The 20,886-nt window shown below is 38.7% G+C and overlaps 1 protein-coding gene across 1 annotated transcript; it reads right to left on the bottom strand.

Moving 5' to 3' along the window:
• Positions 1 to 983: 983 nt before the first annotated feature.
• On the bottom strand, positions 984 to 20,863 carry LOC115131862 (bromodomain-containing protein 3-like). Its single transcript, XM_029663907.2, has 12 exons — positions 20,645 to 20,863; positions 19,398 to 19,727; positions 18,615 to 18,752; positions 18,135 to 18,282; positions 17,853 to 18,043; positions 17,260 to 17,631; positions 16,867 to 16,995; positions 16,588 to 16,785; positions 16,113 to 16,181; positions 14,774 to 14,988; positions 12,893 to 13,182; positions 984 to 3,017 (listed from the first exon to the last, which is right to left on the bottom strand). The coding sequence occupies exons 2-12, from the start codon at positions 19,587 to 19,589 to the stop codon at positions 2,899 to 2,901; spliced, it is 2,061 nt and encodes a 686-aa protein (XP_029519767.1). The 5' UTR covers positions 19,590 to 19,727; positions 20,645 to 20,863; the 3' UTR covers positions 984 to 2,898.
• Between the last annotated feature and the right edge of the window lie 23 nt (positions 20,864 to 20,886).

The following is a 20,886-nucleotide window of genomic DNA, read 5'->3' as shown; positions in this document are numbered from 1 at the left end:
TTCAGGGACACATTATTCAATTTCTGTTAGTCACATGTCTGTGGAACTTGTTCAGTTTATGTCTCAGTTGAATCTTATGTTCATACAAATATTTACACGTTAAGTTTGTTGAAAAGCAATGCAGTTAACAGTGAGAGGATGTTTATTTTTTTGCTGAGTTTAGCAGGCATAAAAGAAACACAGACCGGACAAGTGGGTGCAATGGATTATGTTCATTGTAGGTAATTACCATGTTTTCTGCACTATAACTCCCTACTATCATTACACAGTTCAGGCTGGATCTGATTTATCGCTAGAGAAACTGTGCAATGTGCACATAGAGCACAGAGAAAAAAACTAAAACAAAACTATTAGTTGCTTTAAATCTGGAAAAACAACAGAAATGTTGGTTAATCGCTCATCACTTACCTTAACCCTTACCCTTATTCTAAACCTAACCCTAACTGTAACATTAGCAAGTAGTTGCTTATCAACAGTATGACACTTTCTGTAGCATCCAAATAAAGTGTGATTTTGTATTAGATTACCGCCGACATAAGGACAAAAATTAGCAGACAACAGGTGAAGTAAGTTGAAATTAAGTTTGTTCAACATTCTGACTTGTAATGAGACTGTTCAGGAATGCTGAGCCTACGTTATGTTAGAGATGAATGATTCTCTGATTCTAAAAGAGGCTACCTGTGTATGTATTGGGGCATGGCAGTATAAGCTCAGTATAATTTCTAGATTTTTTTGCATTTCAATGCAGTATTATCGTAAGTAAACTGACAAACTGAAACAATTACAAAAATAAACAAACTGTTCCAACAGCAAGTAGAGGTTGATTATGTGTACTGTCATGTGGAATAGAAGTGTGCTCTTTCAATTAAATGTCTGTCTACTACTATAAGTTCTGACTTACCACAAACCTTTTACATAGCTATGCCAGTTATTGGCCTAAACAGCTGTGATGTGGATGGGATACAAAGGAGCTCACAATCGTGTACGTTTATGTGGTTTATTTATGAAAACAAAGGAACTCAGAAAATATGGTATCCCATGTAAATAATTACATCAAATATTAACTTTTTGTTTGCCCAGCATCCCTATGTAATTTCACCCTTAAACCCTAAAACTACAACACAAATCTTTAGTTCTCAAAGATTGATGTCTACAGAAGTTACAATACAGTGCTAAAAAATATTTCAGAAAGTTACAGCAGGAGTGCATGCAAATACATAAAATTATTTTTATTAAAATATAAAAATTATCTATTATATGTTGACCAAGAACTAAAATGAACAAATAAGTGAATATGGTGAAAACAATTCGTATGACATCCCTCAGGCAAAAACAGCTTTTTTTATGTAAGAGGTTGTCAATCTGTATAATGAGGTTAATGGGGATTTAGCAGTTCAAGTTTAAAACATCACCACTACTAACAACTAACCAAATGATCTCAGCTTCGTGAACTGCAGTTGTAAATTATCTAAAATTGATAGAAAATACACTTACCATCTCAGAAATTACAGATACATAATTGTAAAAATCCAGTCACAACAGGTGTATTGTAAAAGGTAAACAAGGAGTTTGAATTCATGATTCTGAATTTGGAAGGAAGACTAGGTTGTGCATTATGACACATCTACCTAGTTCTGTTTACAGAGGTCTTTGTAATGCTCAAATATGAACAAAATAACAATACGATTATTTACTTTTAGATTCTAATTTTCTGTTTTGTGTACGTTTTTGTACACGTGGCGATTAGTTGTTTACACAGAGGAGACAGAGAGCCCATTGCTCTCCACTCTTAAAAGAAACAGGCTATACTGTGAGTGTTAATTCACCTACATATGGAATACAACCATAATGTTCAATGAAAGACTAGCTCAAACACAGACAAAGGAAAAAGTTAAAAAATTCAATAATGAAAGTTGTCAGATATGGCACATGCCAAATATACAAACAGGCTGGGAAACAAACCACAAGAGTGTGTGATGTGTGTTACATCTTAGTAGGGGAGCATTTAACACTGGCTACAAAAAGAGAATGTGTATATGCCACCACATACTGTGGACAGAATATCAAAGCATGAGACTCAAAAATAATCTTTAAGACAATCAGAAAATGTATCAAACAGCAACTTTACTTTGCCATAAATGTGTAGATAAAACACTCAGTAAATACAAGTAGGGCCATGATTAAGTCAATGTATCACTCAATCGCAGTCTAGTGTTAACCGTCAACTACATTGAACAGACCCTTGAGACAACAGATTTACAAACACTGAATGGAGAATGGAAGATTGAGAACAAAAATAAACAGTTAACAATTCTCTTCTATAGATGATCGTTAAAACCATTTGTTTTACATTGTCAATAAAAATTGTATGTATGACCATAAAAATAATTATCTTAATTTCTTAAATATAGCTGTATCCATAAAACCGAAATAAAAAAAATGGAATAATGTGTGGTGGCAAAGGTCAAACTAGAGGCAACAGCCATCCCAGGAAGAGAAAGACCATATTTGTTCCTTGAGACAATTTTGTCCAAACCAAAATCAATCTCAGTGTTTCTTAACGGTTTACTACTTATGTAACATAGTCTTTAAAAAATTATAATATTAACTAAACGCATGTTGTTCTGGTGATACCAGGCATTTCCCTTTAAGGGCCAGCAAAAACAAATCCTGACTATGTTCAGTCAGCTATATCTTCTTACACGTTTCCTATGTTTTTCTTTAAAGGCATTTCTAAATACAAAACATTATCAATATCCTCGTCATCGAAAGTCTTTTCATTATCTTATAAAAGTCATCCAGGGGAAGAAAAAAAAAGAGAGTAGACTACTAGCTAGAAAGGGGGGTAAATTAACTACGGTAAGAGAGGGACTGGACTGTATGTGGGTCTTTCTCTGATCAATCGGAGTCACTGCTTTCTGAGCTGGAGCCACTGGAGCTGCTGCTGCCAGAGTCAGAAGAGCTGCTGCTGCCACTCATTCGAGAGGCGCCCCCTGCTGGCGCCGAGCCTGCCTTCTCTGCATAGGAGAAGGAAGGAGGTAAGGGGAAAGTTAATACTGACGCATACAGTCAAATCCAGACATATCAACTACAGAAAACAGATAAACATCCTTTTCACAGAGAGCATCAATGGGAGAAGGGAGTAGTACACAGCGGTGTACGCAATCTTCAGTTTCTTGGCAATTTCTCACATGGAATAGCCTTCATTTCGCAGAACAAGAAAAGACTGACGAGTTTCAGAAGAAAGGTCTTTGTTTCTGGCCATTTTGAACCTGTAATCGAACCCACAAATGCTGATGCTCCAGATATTCAACAACTCTAAAGAAGGACAGTTTTATTGCTTCTTTAATCAGTACAACAGTTTTCAGCTGTGCTAACGTAATTGTAATTATCTATTAGCCTTTTAAAATTATGAACTTGGATTAGCTAACACAACGTGACATTGGAACACAGGAGTGATTGTTGCTGACAATGGGCCTCTGTAGGCCTATGCAGATATTCCATTTAAAAAAATCTGCCATTTCCAGCTGCAATAGTAATTTACAACATTAACAATGTCTACACTGTATTTCTGATCAATTTTATGTTATTTTAATGGACAAGAAATGTGCTTTTCGTTCAAAAACAAGGACATTTGTAAGTGACCCCAAACTTTTGAACGGTTTAATAAATATACACGCATATCCTCACACACATATACATACATATACATTCTAGAGGTCTACCGATTAATCGGAATGGCCAAATAATTAGGGCCGATTTCAAGTGTTCATAACAATCAGAAATCTGTATTTTTGGGCGCGGATTTTGCAGATTTTTTTTATACCTTTATTTAACTAGGCAAGTCAGTTAAGAACACATTCGTATTTTCAATGACGGCCTAGGAACGGTGGGTTAACTTTTTATGGCTGCAGGGGCAGTATTGAGTAGCTTGGATGAAAGGTGCCCATATCAAATGGCCTGCTCCTCAGTCATTGTTGCTAATATTTACATATTATTATTAGTATTGGATAGAAAACACTCTGAAGTTTCTAAAACTGTTTGAATTATGTCTGTGCGTATAACAGGACTCATATAGCAGGCAGAAACCTGAGAAATTCCACTTCCTGTTTGTTTTTTTCTGGAGGTGGCAGATTTTCAACCATGGTCTCATTGAAATTACAGCGAGATATGGATGAGTTTTCACTTCCTATGCCTTCCACTAGATGTCAGCAGTCAATAGAACTTTGTCTGATGACTAATGTGAAGGGGGGTCGACTGACACAGGAAATAGTCACCACAGCCATGAGTGGACCATGCTTTCACCAGGCACGTTCACAGGGGAAGGACTTGCGTTCCACCGCTCATCTGAAGTAATTCTAATTCTCCAGTTGGAACTTTATTCAAGATATATGTAAACAACATTCTAAAGATTGATTCAGTACATCGTTTCTACTGACTGTTACGGAACTTTTGGACATTTCATCACGTTATAGTGGACGCGCTTTGTGACTTTGGAATTGTTTACCAAACGCGCTAACCAAAGTAGCTAATTGGACATAAATAATGGACATTTTCGAACAAATCAAGCATTTATTGTGGACCTGGGATTTCTAGGACTGCATTCTGATGAAGTTCATCAAAGGTAAGGAAACATTTATCGTGTATTTTCTGGTTTCTGTTGACTCCAACACGGAGTATTGCAGATTATTGCATGGGTTGCTTTTTCCGTAAACTTATTTTGAAATCTGACAAAGCGGTTGCATTAAGGAGAGGTATAGTATCTATAATTCCATGTGTATAACTTGTATTATCATCTACATTTATGATGAGTATTTCTGTTGAAACGATGTGACTATGCAAATTCACTTGATGTTTTTGGAACTAGTGAATCTAAATAGCCAATGTAAACTCAGATTTTTTTTATATAAATATGAACTTTATCAAACAAAACATGCATGTATTGTATAACATGAAGTCCTATGAGTGTCATCTGATGAAGATAATTCAAGGTTAGTGATTAATTTTAGCTTTATTTATGCTTTTTGTGAATGCTTTATTTTGCTGGAAAATGGCTGTGTGGTTTGGTCGAGACCTAACATAATCGTTTGTAGTGCTTTCGCTGAAAAGCTGATTTGAAATCAGACACTTGGTGGGATTAACAACGAGAATAGCTTTAAAATGATATAAGACACATGTACATTTTAGGAATTGTAATTATGAGATTTCTGTGTGTTTGAATTTGACACCCTCTATTTTCACTGGTAGTTGTCATATCGATCCCGATATCGGGATTGCAGCCATAACAGGTTAACCTCTTCAACCTATGGGGGCGCTATGTCATTATTGGATAAAAAAACGTGCCCGTTTTAAGCCCAATATTTTGTCATGAAAAGATGCTCGACTATGTATATAATTGGCAGCTTTGGAAGGAAAACACTCTGACGTTTTCAAAACTGCAAAGATATTATCTGTGAGTGCCACGGAACTCATGCTACAGGCGAAACCAAGAGGAAACTCAAACAGGAAATGAGCAAAATTTTTGAAGCTCTGTTTTTCTATCGTCTCCTTATATGGCTGTGAATGTGCCGTGAACGAGCTTATGCTCTCTGCCGTTCGTCCAAGATGTCTGCAGCATTGTGACGTATTTGTAGGCATATCATTGGAAGATTGACCATAAGAGACTACATTTACCAGGGGTCCGCCCGGTGTCCTGTGTCGAAATTATTGCGTAATCTCTAGGTCCATGTGCGTTCCATTTCTTCAGAAGAGAAAGTCAACTGTCACTATGGATTTATCGTCGATAGATATGTGAAAAACACCTTGAGGATTGATTCTAAACATCGGTTTGCCATGTTTCTGTCGATATTATGGAGTTAATTTGGAAAAAAGTTTGCGTTTTAATGACTTAATTTTCGTTTTCTTTCTTACCCAAACGTGATGGAGAAAACGGAGCGATTTGTCAACACAAATAATATTTTTGTAAAAACGGAACATTTGCAATCTAACTGAGAGTCTCCTCATTGAAAACATCTGAAGTTCTTCAAAGTTCTTCAAAGGTAAATGATTTTATTTGAATGTTTTTCTGGTTTTTGTGAAAATGTTGCTTGCTGAATGTCAGGCATAATACTATGCTAGGCTATCAATAGTGTTACACAAATGCTTGTTTTGCAATGGTTGAGAAGCATATTTTTTTTTAATCTGAGATGACAGTTAACAAAAGGCTAAGCTTGAGAGCAAATAGATTTATTTCATTTCATTTGCGATTTTCATGAATAGTTAACGTTGCGTTATGCTAATGAGCTTGCGGATAGATTTACACAATCCTGGATACAGGTTTCTTTCGTAGCTAAACGTGACGCAGAAAACGGAGCGATTTGTCGTAAACAAATAATATTTTTGTAAAAACTGAACATTTGCTATCTAACTGAGAGTCTCCTCATTGAAAACATCTGTTCTTCAAAGGTAAATTATTTTATTTGAATGTTTTTCTGGTTTTTGTGAAAATGTTGCCTGCTGAATGCTAACGCTAAATGCTACGCTAAATGCTACGCTAAATGCTACGCTAGCTATCAATAGTGTTACACAAATGCTTGTTTTGCAATGGTTGAGAAGCATATTTTGAAAATCTGAGATGACAGTGTTGTTAACAAAAATCTAAGCTTGAGAGCTAGCATATTGATTTCATTTCATTTGCGATTTTCATGAATAGTTAACGTTGCGTTATGGTAATGAGCTTGAGGCTGTATTCACGATCCCGGATCCGGGATGGCTCGTCGCAACAGGTTAAACAGCTTTAGAAGCTTCTGATAGGCTAATTGACATAATTTGAGTCAATTGGAGGTGTACCTGTGAATGTATTTCAAGCCCTACCTTCAAACTCAATGCCTCTTTGCTTGACATCATGGGAAAATCAAAAGAAATCAGCAAAAATAGTAGATCACAAGTTTGGTTCATCCTTGGGAGCAATTTCCAAATGCCAGAAGGTACCACATTCATTTGTACAAACAATAGTACGCAAGTATAAACACTAGAGGTCGACCTATTAATCGGAATGGCCGATTAATTAGGGCCGATTTCAAGTTTTCATAACAATCGGTAATCAGCATTTTTGGACACCGATCATGGCCGATTACATTGCACTCCACGAGGAGACTGCGTGGCAGGCTGACTACCTGTTATGCAGCAAGGAGCCAAGGTAAGGTGCTAGCTAGCATTAAACTTATCTTATAAAAAACAATCAATCTTAACATAATCACTAGTTAACCACACATGGTTGATGATATTACTAGTTTACCTAGCTTGTCCTGCGTTGCATATAATCGATGCGGTGCCAGTTAATTTCTCATTGAATCATTGTCTACTTCGCCAAACGGTTATTTAACAAGCGCATTCGCGTAAAAAGCACTGTCGTTGCACCAATGTGTACCTAACCATAAACATCAACGCCTTTCTTAAAATCAATACTCAGGTATATATTTTTAAACCTGCATATTTAGTTGATATTGCCTGCTAACATGACTTTCTTTTAATTAACTAGGGAAATTGTGTAACTTTTCTTGCTTTCCGTGTATATGCACCAGTTTGGGCCGCCTGGCTCGTTGCAAACTGTGTCAAGACCATTTATTCCTAACAAAGACCGTAATTAATTTGCCTGAATTGTACATAAATTATGACATAACATTGAAGGTTGTACAATATAACAGCAATATTTAGACTTTGGGATGCCACCCGTTAGATAAAATATGGAAAGGTTCTGTATTTCACAGAAAGAAGAAACATTTTCTTTTTGAAATTATAGTTTCCAGATTCGACCATATTAATGACATAAGAATTGTATTTCTGTGTGTTATTATGTTAAGTCTATGATTTGATATTTGATAGAGCAGTCTGACTGAGCGGTGGTAGGCAGCAGCAGGCTCGTAAGCATTCATTCAAACAGCACTTTAGTGTGTTTGCCAGCAGCTCTTCGTTGTGCTTCAAGCATTGAGCTGTTTATGACTTCAAGCCTATCAACTCCCGAGATTAGGAGTGTGTAACCGATGTGAAATGGCTAGCTAGTTAGCGGGGTGCGCGCTAATAGCGTTTCAATCGGTGACGTAACTCGCTCTGAGACCTTGAAGTAGCTGTTCCCCTTGCTCTGCAAGGGCCGCAGATTTTGTGGAGCGATGGGTAATGATGCTTCGAGGGTGGCTGTTGTCGATGTGTTCCTGGTTCGAGCCCAGGTAGGGGCGAGGAGAGGGACAGAAGCTATACTGTTACACTGGCAATACTAAAGTGCCTATAAGAACATCCAATAGTCAAAGATATATGAAATACAAATGGTATAGAGAAAAATAGTCCATTAGTCCTATCATTTCGATAATCCTATAACTCCTATAATAACTACAACCTAAGCTTCTTACCTGGGAATATTATATAAAGTCCTTTTAACAGGAACCACCAGCTTTCATATGTTCTCATGTTCTGAGCAAGGAACTTAAATGTTAGCTTTTTTACATGGCACATATTGAACATTTACTTTCTTCTCCCAACACTTTGTTTTAGCATTATTTAAACCAAATTGAACATGTTTCCTTTGGGGCAAAATGTATTTTATTGATATATTATATTGAGTAAAAATAAAAGTGTTCATTCAGTATTGTTGAAATTGTAATTATTACAAATAAATAAATACATGTAAAAAAGATTGTCCGATTAATCGGTATCGGCTTTTTTTTGGGTCCTCCAATAATCGGTATCGGCGTTGAAAAATCATAATCGGTTGACCTCAAATAAACACCATGGGACCACGCAGACGTCATACCGCTCAGGAAGGAGACAAGTTCCGTCTCCTAAGTTGAACGTACTTTGGTGTGGAAAAGTGGAAATCAATCCCAGAACAACAGCAAAGGACCTTGTGAAGATGCTTGAGGAAACAGGTACTAAAGTATATATATCCACAGTAAAACGAGTCCTATATCGACATAACCTGAAATGCCGCTCAGCAAGGAAGAAGCCACTGCTCCAAAACCACCATACAAAAGCCAGACTACGGTTTGCAACTGCACACGGGGACAAAGATCGTACTTTTTGGAGAAATGTCCTCTGGTCTGATGAAACAAAAATAGAACTGTTTGGCCATAATGACCATCGTTATGTTTGGAGGAAAAAGAGGGAGGTTTGCAAGCCGAAGAACACCATCCCAACCGTGGAGCACGGGGGTGGCAGCATCATGTTGTGGGGGTGCTTTGCTGCAGGAGGGACTGGTGCACTTCACAAAATAGATGGCATCATAAGGGAGGAAAATTATGTGGATTATATTGAACATCTAAAGACATCAGTTAAAGCTTGGTGCAAATGGGTCTACCAAATGGACAATGACCCCAAGCATACTTCCAAAGTTGTGGCAAAATGGCTTAAGGACAACAAAGTCAGGGTATTGGAGTGGCCATCACAAAGCCCTGACCTCAATCCTATAGAAAATTTGTGGGCAGAACTGAAAGAGTGTGTGAGCAAGGAGGCCTACAAACCTGACTCAGTTACACCAGCTCTGTCAGGAGGAATGGGCCAAAATTCACCCAACTTTTGCAGGTCTTTTGCAAGTTAAACAATTTCAAGGCAATGCTACCAAATACTATTTGAGTGTATGTAAACTTCTGACCTACTGGGAATGTGATGAAAGAAATAAAAGCTTTAATAAATCATTCTCTCCACAATTATTCTGACATTTCACATTTTTAAAATAATTTTACTAGGATTAAATGTCAGGAATTGTGAAAAACTACGTTTTTATGTATTTGGCTAAGGTGTATGTAAGCTTCTGACTTCAACTGTGTATACACATACACACACACACACACACACACACACACTAGAGGTCGACCGATTATGATTTTTCAACGCCGAAACCGATTGTTGGAGGACCAAAAAAGCCGATACCGATTAATCGGACGATTTTTATATATTTGTAATAATGACAATTACAACAATACTGAATGAACACTTATTTTAACTTAATATAATACATAAATAAAAATATATTTAGTCTCAAATAAATAATGAAATAAGTTCAATTTGGTTTAAATAATGCAAAAACAGTGTTGGAGAAGAAAATAAAAGTGCGATATGTGCCATGTAAAAAAGCTAATGTTTAAGTTCCTTGCTCAGAACATGAGAACATATAGAAGCTGATGGTTCCTTTTAACATGAGTCTTCAATATTCCCAGTTAAGAAGTTTTAGGTTGTAGTTATTATAGGACTATTTCTCTTTATACCATTTGTATTTCATATACCTTTGACTATTGGATGTTTTTATAGGCACTACAGTATTGCCAGCCTAATCTCGGGAGTTGATAGGCTTGAAGTCATAAACAGCGCTGTGCTTCAAGCATCGCCTCTACACTGTTGACGTTGAGACTGGTGTTTTGCGGGTACTATATAATAAAGCTGCCAGTTGAGGACTTGTCTGTTTCTCAAACTTGACACTCTAATGTACTTGTTCTCTTGCTCAGTTGTGCACTGGGGCCTCCCACTCTTTCTATTCTGGTTAGTGCCAGTTTGCGCTGTTCTGTGAAGGAGTAGTAAACAGCGTGTACCAGATCTTCAGCTTCTTGGCAATTTCACGCCTTCATTTTTCAGAACAAGATTAGACTGACGAGTTTCAGAAGAAAGGTCTTTGTTTCTAGCCTTTTTGAGCCTGAAATCTAACTCACAAATGCTGGTGCTCCAGATACACAACAAGTTTAAAGTTTTATTGCTTCCTAAATCAGAACAACAGTTTTCAGCTGTGCAAATGTAATTGCAAAAGGGTTTTCTAATGATCAATTAGCCTTTTAAAATGATAAACTTGGATTAGCTAACACAACGTGCCACAGGAGTGACAGTTGCTGATAATGGGCCTCTATACACCTATGTAGATAGTCCATAAAGAAAATAAGCCGTTTCCAGCTACAATAGTGATTTACAACATTAACAATGCCTACACTGTATTTCTGATCAATTTGATGTTATTTTAATGTACTTTTTTTTGTTGCTTTTCTTTCAAAGACAAGGAAATTACTAAGTGACCCCAAACTTTTGAACGGTAGTGTGTATATATAAAAAATAAATTACAGGGGGCAGTTTGGAAAAAACATATCCTGTCCGTATCGTCCTCTGGATTAACAGACATTCTGTGATAATAAATACATAACCAACTAGTCCCAAAGCGAATAGGGCATTAGCCTTAATAATAACTCCTGCAGAACTAAGCATTCCTTGCAGTAAAATTATACACCAAATGTACGCAAAATTTGGACTTGGGAACAGGAGTAGAGAAATATGATTTCTTTCTGCATCTTGAGAGAATGCAATGCTCAGTTAGATACAATCTTTAGAGGTGCTGTCTTCATCATGAAAGCATCATAAAAGGTGATAGTATATCAACAAGTGATGTAAAGTACTAAAGTAAAAATACTTTAAAGTATCAGAACTTCACCATTTATAATTTTGACAACCTTTACTTCAATATATTCCTAAAGAAAATAATGTACTTTTTACTCCATACATTTTCCCTGACACCCATTTTACATTTTGAATGCTTAGCATGACAGGGAAATGGTCCAATTCGCACACTTATTAAGAGAACATCCCTGGTCAACCCTATTGCCCCTGATCTGGCTGACTCATAGCACACATGCTTTGTTTGTAAATTATGTCTGAGTGTTGGAGTGTTTCCCTGGCTATCTGTAAATAAATATTATTTTTTTTAAACAAGAAAACGGTGCTGTCTGGTTTGCTTAATAAGGATTTTTAAAATTATTTATACGTTTACTTTTGATACTTAAGTATATTTTAAATCAAATACTTTTAAACAAGAATTTCACTTGGTGACTCAACTTTTACTTGAGTCATTTTCTATTAGTTATCTTTAATTTAATCAAGTACGACGATTGGGTAATTTCAACCACATAAAATATGCATCGAAGCCGAACTGAAAAACGTTGGGTCGTTTTCACAGTATTATTTTTCCTTACAACTGATCAAACTGATGTCATTTGGACATTTTTCACAGAAAGTCTTACGTTAGTTTTTTTTACTGTATTGCATTTTATTTTCTCCCCAGTCCCGAAAGGTCTTAGCATTGCGAAAGACGACAGAGAAAAGTTTATCGATGTCACCTAGACTGAAGCATTCATTCTATCAAGCTATTACATTATTCTGTTGAGCAAGGGTATATTTAGTATTTTAGGGAAACACATGACAAAAGAGAAGCTACATACATCTAATTATAGACAAGTTGACTAACAAATAGCCTAACAAAATGTTGGATATTATAAGCAGAAACATATCTAAATCAGGCAAAACATAATCCTGCATACACACTCCAAAAATCGTTCTGCAGTCTGACCGTAGCCTACAGCGCATTTTCTATATTTATGGGTTAGATTGGGTGCAGGCCTCAGAGTTTCACTTTATCACATATAGTTGAGCAGTTGCGGATGGGTTATTTGCAATTGCGTGCGGGTGAACAAGCACTTGACCTGTTTCACCACTACCTTACGGCACAACGCCTCTTCCTATTTCACCTAGATATTTTTTGTATATGTATTGAAATGTCGGCTGTGTGTGCCGTTTCAAAATTCATGTAGTTCTGTTCTGTGCTTTACCTGTCTATTTATGTTCTGTAATATGTCATGTTTCATGTGGACCCCAGGAAGAATAGCTGATGGTTTCACAACAGCTAATGGGGATCCTAATAAAATACCAAAAAGCCAATGTGCAAAGGGTGGGAGGGTGAGTAACATCCGTGCTAAAAAGGGGGGGAACAAACGCAAGGGAGCATTTAGTAAACAGGCAGAGAAAAGAGGTTTACCCCTGAAGAACCAGGTAACCATTAGCGACTGGAGAAAGGCATCTGTAAAAACAACAAGAGTAATAGCTCACAACTTACGTAAAAGTTTCCGCTGCTTTTTTTGCAAACAGGACTTGACGTATCGTTCGAGCTCACGAAGGGTAGAGGGCTTGAGTGTCTCAAAGTCTATCTCTATCTCGTCCGGATTGGAGTCACGCAGGGAAGGCTCCCGGGCCTGGATGATGTGGACCACCCTACCCAACTTCTCACCCGGAAGACGGTTGATGTCCAGGCTAAGCTGGCGCTTCTCGTCGTATGACATGGGAAGGGACGGCTCCTCTTCAGACTCGTTGTTCGCCACCGCCACCTTGGTCCCTTTCTTTGTTTGCCTGAAAATGTTTTGGTCAGATCTTTGATAGGCCTACGGGTTTTGCCTCTGTCAGGATGCTCAAATTACCACTGAGAGAAGTTTAAAGTACAGATGATTTACATCTGGATCAGACTACAAGGGGAAAGTGTAACACAGCAGAGCTTAACACTGTTACAACAAGTGGCATGGATAATGATGATTCATCCAAAAGTTCAAGTTCCCTGCAGTAAATGAGCAAATTAATTGTGACAAATTCTGAAACGGATACAGTGCCTTCAGATAGTATTCATATCCCTTAACTTATTCCACATTTTGTTGTGTTACAGCCTGAATTCAAAATGTATTAGATATTTTTTTTACACACAACGGAGCATAAAGATGGCGTGAAACTATGTTTTTAGAATTTGTAGCAAATGTATTGAAAATGAAATACAAAAGTCTAATTTACATAAGTATTCACACCCGATTCGATACATGTTAGAATAATTTAAGTCAAAACTAACTAGGCCACTCAGGAACATTCATTGTCGTCTTGGTAAGCAACTCCAGTGTATATTTGGTCTTGTGTTTTAGGTTATTGTCCAGTTGAAAGGTGAATGTCTCCCAGTGGCTGTTGGAAAGCAGACTGAACCAAGTTATCCTCTAGGATTTTGCCTGTGCTTAGCTCTATTCCGTTTATTTTTATCCCCTCAAAAAATTCCTTAGTCCTTGCCGATGACGATCATACCCATAACATGGTGCAGCCACATGCTTGAAAACATGAACAGTGGTACTCAGTGATGTATTGGATTGGCCCCCAACGTAACAGTTTGTATTCAAGACCAAGTAAATTTCTTTGCCAATTTTTTTGCAGTTTTACTTTAGTGCCTTTTTGCAAATCTGATGCATGTTTTGGAATATTTTTTAGTCTGTACAGGCTTCCTTCTTTTCACTTTGTCATTTTAGGTTATTATTGTGGTTACTCCACAATAGCTAACCCTTGATGCCTGCAAACAATGTTGTTGATCCATCCTCAGTTTTCTCGTATCGCAGTCATTAAACTCCATAACTGACTTCAAGTCACCATTGGCCTCATGGTGAAATCCCTGAGCGGCTTCCTTCCTCTCTGGTAACTGAGTTAGGAAGGACGCATGTATCTTTGTAGTGACTGGGTGTATTGATTCACCATCAAAAGTGTAATTAACTTCACCATGCTCAAAGGGATATTTAATTTCTGCTTTTTACACATCTACCATTTGCGAAGCATTGGCCTTTGTGATTAAATCTGTGTATGAAATTCACTCCTCGACTGAGGAAGCTTACAGATAATTGTAGGTGTGGGGTACAGAGATGAGGTAGTCATTCAAAAATCATGTTAAACACTATTGCACACAGAGTACATTTTTACTCCTGAACTTATTTAGGCTTGCCATAACAAAGGGTTTAAATAATTATTGACTCAAGACATTTCAGCTTTTCATTTTTAATTTCTAAAAACATAATTCCAGTAGTGTGTGTACGCCAGTGACACAAAAGTTTAAATTCAAGCTGAAACACAACAACATTTGGAAAAAGTCAAGGGGTGTGAATACTTTCTCAAGGCACTGTATGATAAGACTGGGCAGTAGTACCTGGTAGCCGCCCCCGTGCGGTTTGGTTTCCGGGCTGGAGCCTTCTTCTGATTAGCTGGCTTGGTTTGCTGTGTTGACTTGGGCTTCTTCTCGTCATCAGCCTTCCCCTTGTTGGCTTTGTCTTTCTTCTTATCTTTTTGCTTTTTCTCCATTTTCTTTGGTTTACTTACTGGGGCCTGCGACAGAACAGCCAGCTGTTCATGAACAGCCTTCAGCTGAGGAGAGAAGCAGAATAAAGAGTCACGATGAGCCCAGATGTTGGTTTATATAGGGTAAAGCGGATGCAGAGACTGGGACAAGGTACTGGAAGTGATGGAAAAATACAGGCATCAAGGGTTAGCTATTGTGGGATGTAGGTATGTGTAACCTGTTGCAGAAAATGTCTTGGACCATTATGTCACAATTATGACAGTTATATTGGACCTAGGAGGAACGTTTTATTTTCCATTGACTTTGAAGGGGTCTCATTTTCTAGCCAATTCATGGGTTTGCTTGATTGACTTAACTTTTAAAGGGTTGCTGCATCTTAAATCATCCTCAAGTTACCTTATTCATGTATTGTATGTGCATTAATTAACTATACACTACTCATATTTCTACATATATTCTCAAATGAAAGCTCAGGAAACAATCAAGAGTGTGTGTGTAAATAGTGTACAGTCATTGATCTCATAAAAACAGTACTATACTGGCAAGGAAAAAAAGGAGTCTCGTTAAATAATTTCCCATTGGCCCCTGGAAAAAAGCTGTCAGAGAAGCACACCGGGCCACCAGCCTGTAGTGGCTGTCTACCGAAAACTTTAAAACAATAAGCAAACGCTGACTCCCAAAGTGACGCATTGACTGATTGCTTTTTGAAGAAACAAGTAATATAAAACAGAAAAAGAATAACATGTAATTGTGAACGCTCTCAGTGACACTTCCTTGTCTTCAGCACAAAGACATTGTTCTTTAAGGAGTTATTCAACTTGGAAGAAATAAGAACCTACAACACAACAAAAGCATTTGAAATCATTGCCAGTATCATAAAAAAAAAACACTAACATCACCAGCAAACACTGTGACCACCATGAAAACTAACATTTCCCATTTTTAAACCACTAAAAAAAATGACAATGGGAGAAAAAGTAACTACCTGCATCTCACAAAAAGCCTTAAAAAGGAATATCTAGGGCTACATGTCAAAGAGCAAGCTGACTACTGAGGGAAATACCTTTAGCACACTTACAACCTGTTTAATAGTTCTCATCCCCACATGTAACCCTCTACCGCTCTTTCAACAAGGTGCAATACAAAAATAAAAAGTTTTGTGGGGACGGGGAAGTAAGAGATAAATCACCTGAAAACGTTTGGCACACCCGTTTTTTCCCCCCGCCCTGTTACCATTGGGGTGCTCCACAGTGATTTGCTGGTAAGAAAGCCAAAGGGGAAATCAGGGGACAAAGATAGAAAACTCCAAAGATCATGTTAACATTCTAGTAGCACAACAAACTATTTCATTAGAGCTAAAAACTATCACCATTGGTATGAATTAAATGTAAAACATTGCTCTAAAAATGTGAGCTCTACAGTTTCAGCATGCAAGCCATAATACCAAGTTATTCTAACAGTTTATTTCAGCATTTGTAGCGGCAGAGGGTTAACTATGTCACTTTTACTCTGGAGGGCTTGCTGAAAATCATTTCTGAACATCGTGGAGTGGCTTAGATTTTTAAGGGTTAGCGGTCTAAATCTGAAGTGGGGCATGAGGGGGGCATCTCCCTGTTCATCCATCCATGGGTTTTGGATCTTGGTCCTTGGTTGTGAGAACCCACCTGTTCCGAACCCACCTGTTCCTGCAGTTCGGCGAGCCGCGTGGCCCGCTCCTCCTCTGAGTCGGAGCTCTCCGAACTGGAGGTGTTGCCGCTGCTCTCACTGCTCTCTGTACTCTTGCTTACCACCGGCATGGTGGAGAGCTGGGTGGCTTCGATGGGCTCGTCCGGCATCTTGGCAAATCGCATCTCAAACACATCCTGAGAAACACAAGACAAGGGGTAGTTCAACCGACAGCTCTCCAATGAGGTGGTGTAAATATCTGATTAATCTTACCCTACCTGGAGCTTCCTGGCCATCGCAACAACCTCGTGGTCGGGGGGGTTGTACTTGTAGCAATTTGAAAACATTAACCGGACGTCTGTCGCAAAGCTTTGGGCATCTTGGTAATCTCGACTGTCCATTTTTTTCTGTTAATACAGAGCAAACAGTCAGAGCCTTATTATTGAGATAGAGATCTCTATAAAACTCTAAACAAATATATTAGCAAAACAGATGTAATTGTCCTCCCCTTAGCAGTGACTGTTGTTGAGGGATAGTTCCATGTGAACTATTCTTAACCACCAAATAAAAACATTGGTCAAATTATTTTCCTCCACCAAGTAGACAGCCAGGCTTTGGAGGGTAATTTAGAAGAGTTAGTAGTGAGTCGAGGGAGTGAATAGGGAACCTACTTTGACAGTGCTCAGGTCCATGGGGTGTTTGATTATCTCATGGTAGTCATGCAGTTCTAGCGCTTCTGCATCTACAGGCTTGTAGAAAGGCCAAGCGTGGGCCGTGTACTTCTTGGACAGCATCTCCTTCAGGATGACTTCGCAGTGCTTCAGCTGCTCGCCGAGCTTGCCTTTCTTGCCACTGAGCAGGGGCGCCTCTCCATCCTCTGTGTCCTTCTTGGGGGGCTTGACGGACCGCACTGTGCTCTCCCGCCTGGACAAGACATTCTCCTGTTTGGATTCTAGGAGCTGGGTAGGGGAGTCACTTCTACTGGCCGAGATTGCTGAGGTGGTGGGAGTTGTTGTGTCTGCTTTCCGCTTGACCCCCTTTTTCTGTGGAAATGACAATGTCCAAATGCAAATATATCAGTAGCCTGCTTCTCTTCATCAATATATGGCATGTTAGAATTTCTCTCAGATTTCTAATGGATTATATCCTAAGACAACATTTTGACGAGTAGAACTGTAAAATACGCTCCCCACAAGAATCCTCCGTTAGACTGTAGAGCTAAATGAAAAGACCCCCTAGAGCAGCCTGTCTCTCTGGGACTTACTTTGATGACTGGCTGTGCCGTTGGAACCACAGCCATCATGGAGGCAGCGGTAGGCACAGCTCGGACAGGGGTAACAGATGTAATGGTTGGCATTGGCGTGGCTGCTATGACAGGATTCTGAGATAGAAGTGGAGGGGAGCTGGGGTAAGAAGATGGGGGTGAATCCGTCGACTCACCCTGTGCTTGGCTCTCTGCAAGAAAGATGATGGAAGCAAAAAGGTGTAAATGACAGACATTTCCTCAGCGCATGAGTCCCTATCAACTGTGAAAGGCTGGACTTGCCTGCACTAACGGGCCCTCCTGGTTTGCGGGCTGCTTTGACTTTGGGCACCGGTGGTAGCAGCTCCACCTCCTCCTGAGGCATTTGGGCCACTTTCTGTAAGAATATCTTCTCTAGAGCTTGGGCCATCAGCACAATGTCATCTGTAGGCTGTGGGAACACAAGAAAGGATGAGTTATGGGCCAAGAGTAAGGTGAACAAGGTCAGATGGTTCACTTGATCATAATCATCACAGCTATTAAAAATGCCTACGGTGCACCTCTAGACTGACTAGAGGAAGTATAAATACATCCTCCTCGTAATGAGTCAAAATACAGTCCAAAAGTCTTCATCAATGTCACTGAAAAAACATTGTGTGTGTAAACATCTGTATGTGATCCAGTGAAAAAACTGCTAAAGGAAATAAGCTCTGTGAACTACTTGTTGAGTGCAGACCTTGTTTTTCGCATCTATATTTTTATGAATGGCAAAGGAGAATTTACCTTGTTGTAGATATAACAGTTAGTAAACATTGTATTGAAGTCCTGCATACACTCGCTGGCACTCCAGTAGTAGTTATTCTCTAGCCTCTTCTTTATTGTTCCCATGTCCATTGGGCTCTTGATAACTTTATGATAGTCCTGTATGACAGCATCAAGAGGGAAGTAGAATTCACTATGAATGAGCAATAACAAAACAGCCAGGAAATAAAGAAAACGTTTTAAGATTATGATTGTTCAACAATGAGGGGTTAGGGTTAGTTAGGAACAACACCAAAATGTACACACATCCACACAATGTATATATTAAAATGCAACAGCCTACTTTTACCCAGAGGCAAATATTGTTAGCTAGAATCATTTGTTACTACATACATTTTAGACTTAGACATTAATGACATATACCCACTGATTCTTGGAGAATATAACTTAGAAATGTCTCATGAGCATAGTTCAACTGTCATACCCCATCAAAACCCAATATATAAGCCTGTTTCACTCCAATGTTTGTTAAACGTAAACAAACATTGTAGCCTCAAAACATGGTTAAAACTATGCATTTGATATTATGGATGGTCAGTCCTTGAATCCATAGCTCAGTCTATGAATTTGAGAGTGGTTACATTTCTCCAGGTCCATTCCTCAGCTTTTTACCAAAACAGAGGGGGGGGGTCCACACTTTGTTATTGTCTCAATTAAGGATTCTAGCATTAAGGCTCTGATTTTAGTACCCCATACTGACTACCAATAACAGAGAGAAAACTACTGAGTGTGGAATTGACTTACGGCGAGACATAATTTGATGGCATCCACAGGTGTGTAAAAGGGCCACGCAAACTGATGCTTCCATAGAGTCTTCACCACAACGTTCTGCATGTACTGTAGTTGGTTTGTTTTCCGGCCAGGCTTGTTGGGGTTGGTGAACTCTGGTGGCGGGGGATTGACAAGTGCTGGGGCGGATGCAGGAACAGCCGACATACTGGCAACAGGAGAGCACTTCTTCCCTGTTCTACAAAACGTCTGAGTCTAGTGTTTTCAATAGATACTTTGCTCCTCTTTCAGCTCATTATTCCTCCAGCAGTACACACATCCCATCACCACCTGGGTGTATGTGCCCTGCCAAACAAAATGGTCAAATATTGGAATTAGAATTTTCTGAAAGTGCTGTTCAGAAAATATGAGACCTTCAGATGCCATCCTCACAGACAGTAGTCAAATCTCGAGTCAATTGGGCTAATATTTTATGAGAATGACTGAGCTATGGTGGCTAAATTCTAATAAACTAAAAGTCAAATGAATCTAAAATGTGAGTACACATACATGTAGCCAAAGTAATGTAGCCTACACAGACCACTTAGGAATTCTAACAGGGGCAAAGAAGTGAGCATTTCGCTGGGCAACAGCAATGATGCAGAGATCAACATTCACAAAAGTACACATTGTAGGATAATAAACTACGCCAAAATCTGGCACGTTTAGCAATTACAAATCCATATGGCTAAATGTAGACAGATTAGCTAGTTACTCGACTGGGCGTACACCCTTTATTTCACAAAATAGTAGCCATTTACAATTTAGCTACCGGGTGCATATGGTTGTGCATCACATCTATTCATTTAAAAAGATGGCGGGCAGGGGGATGCTATAGCTGTTTGCTACAGTAACTAGCCTCTCAATAGGCAAAATGCTAAATGTGCACGCAATGCAAATAGCTAACTTACACACTAGTTCATGTGAAGTACAACTAAAATGCTGACCAGTGCGTTGTAGAAGCGCTGAAAATAATATGAAACGATAACTAGGTTTCCATTTCAACTTTGCATACGACAAATGTAGCGTTAGCTAAGGTTAACTACTAGCCTAACAAATCCTCGCTAACTAAGCTTTGTATGCATTGTTTCAATCAAAGCGCCGAGCAGGCAGGCTGACTCAGAAAGCAACCTATGGATTGAGTGTATTGAGAAACACTTCGATATGCATCCCATCCTTTAAATTACACAAATCAGGAAAAAGTACATATTTTACTTTATTACTTTCTCAAGTGGCTCCAATGGTTGTTCGCTCGCAGTTTTCTGGTACCTTTTTATTTCAGCGAAGTAGCATAATAGACGGGTTATCGGCTGTCTGATATCCCATGCGCAATTTCGAGCAGCATCATGGTCCTTGTTGTGTTTTGATGGGTAAAAGCATTTGGAATTGGAGGTATGTCGCTAAATGACTGACTACATATCCCGGGATGCAGCTCCTTAAGCACAAGCCATGTTTTGGCACAGGG

This window comes from Oncorhynchus nerka, linkage group LG13 (assembly GCF_034236695.1).
Source record: "Oncorhynchus nerka isolate Pitt River linkage group LG13, Oner_Uvic_2.0, whole genome shotgun sequence".
Lineage (NCBI taxonomy): Eukaryota > Metazoa > Chordata > Actinopteri > Salmoniformes > Salmonidae > Oncorhynchus > Oncorhynchus nerka.
Note: the sequence above shows the minus strand (reverse complement) of the source record. Positions and strands in the feature narration are given on the sequence as shown.

What these genes read in the sequence shown, in the direction of transcription:
- LOC115131862 (XM_029663907.2), bottom strand. Translation starts at nt 19,589, where the DNA reads ATGTCGGCTGTTCCTGCATCCGCCCCAGCACTTGTCAATCCCCCGCCA. An exon ending in ACTGTTATATCTACAACAAG is followed by an intron (nt 18,283 to 18,614) that starts GTAAATTCTCCT and finishes GTGTTCCCACAG; the next exon opens with CCTACAGATGACATTGTGCT. An exon ending in CGCACGGGGGCGGCTACCAG is followed by an intron (nt 13,183 to 14,773) that starts GTACTACTGCCC and finishes AAACATTTTCAG; the next exon opens with GCAAACAAAGAAAGGGACCA.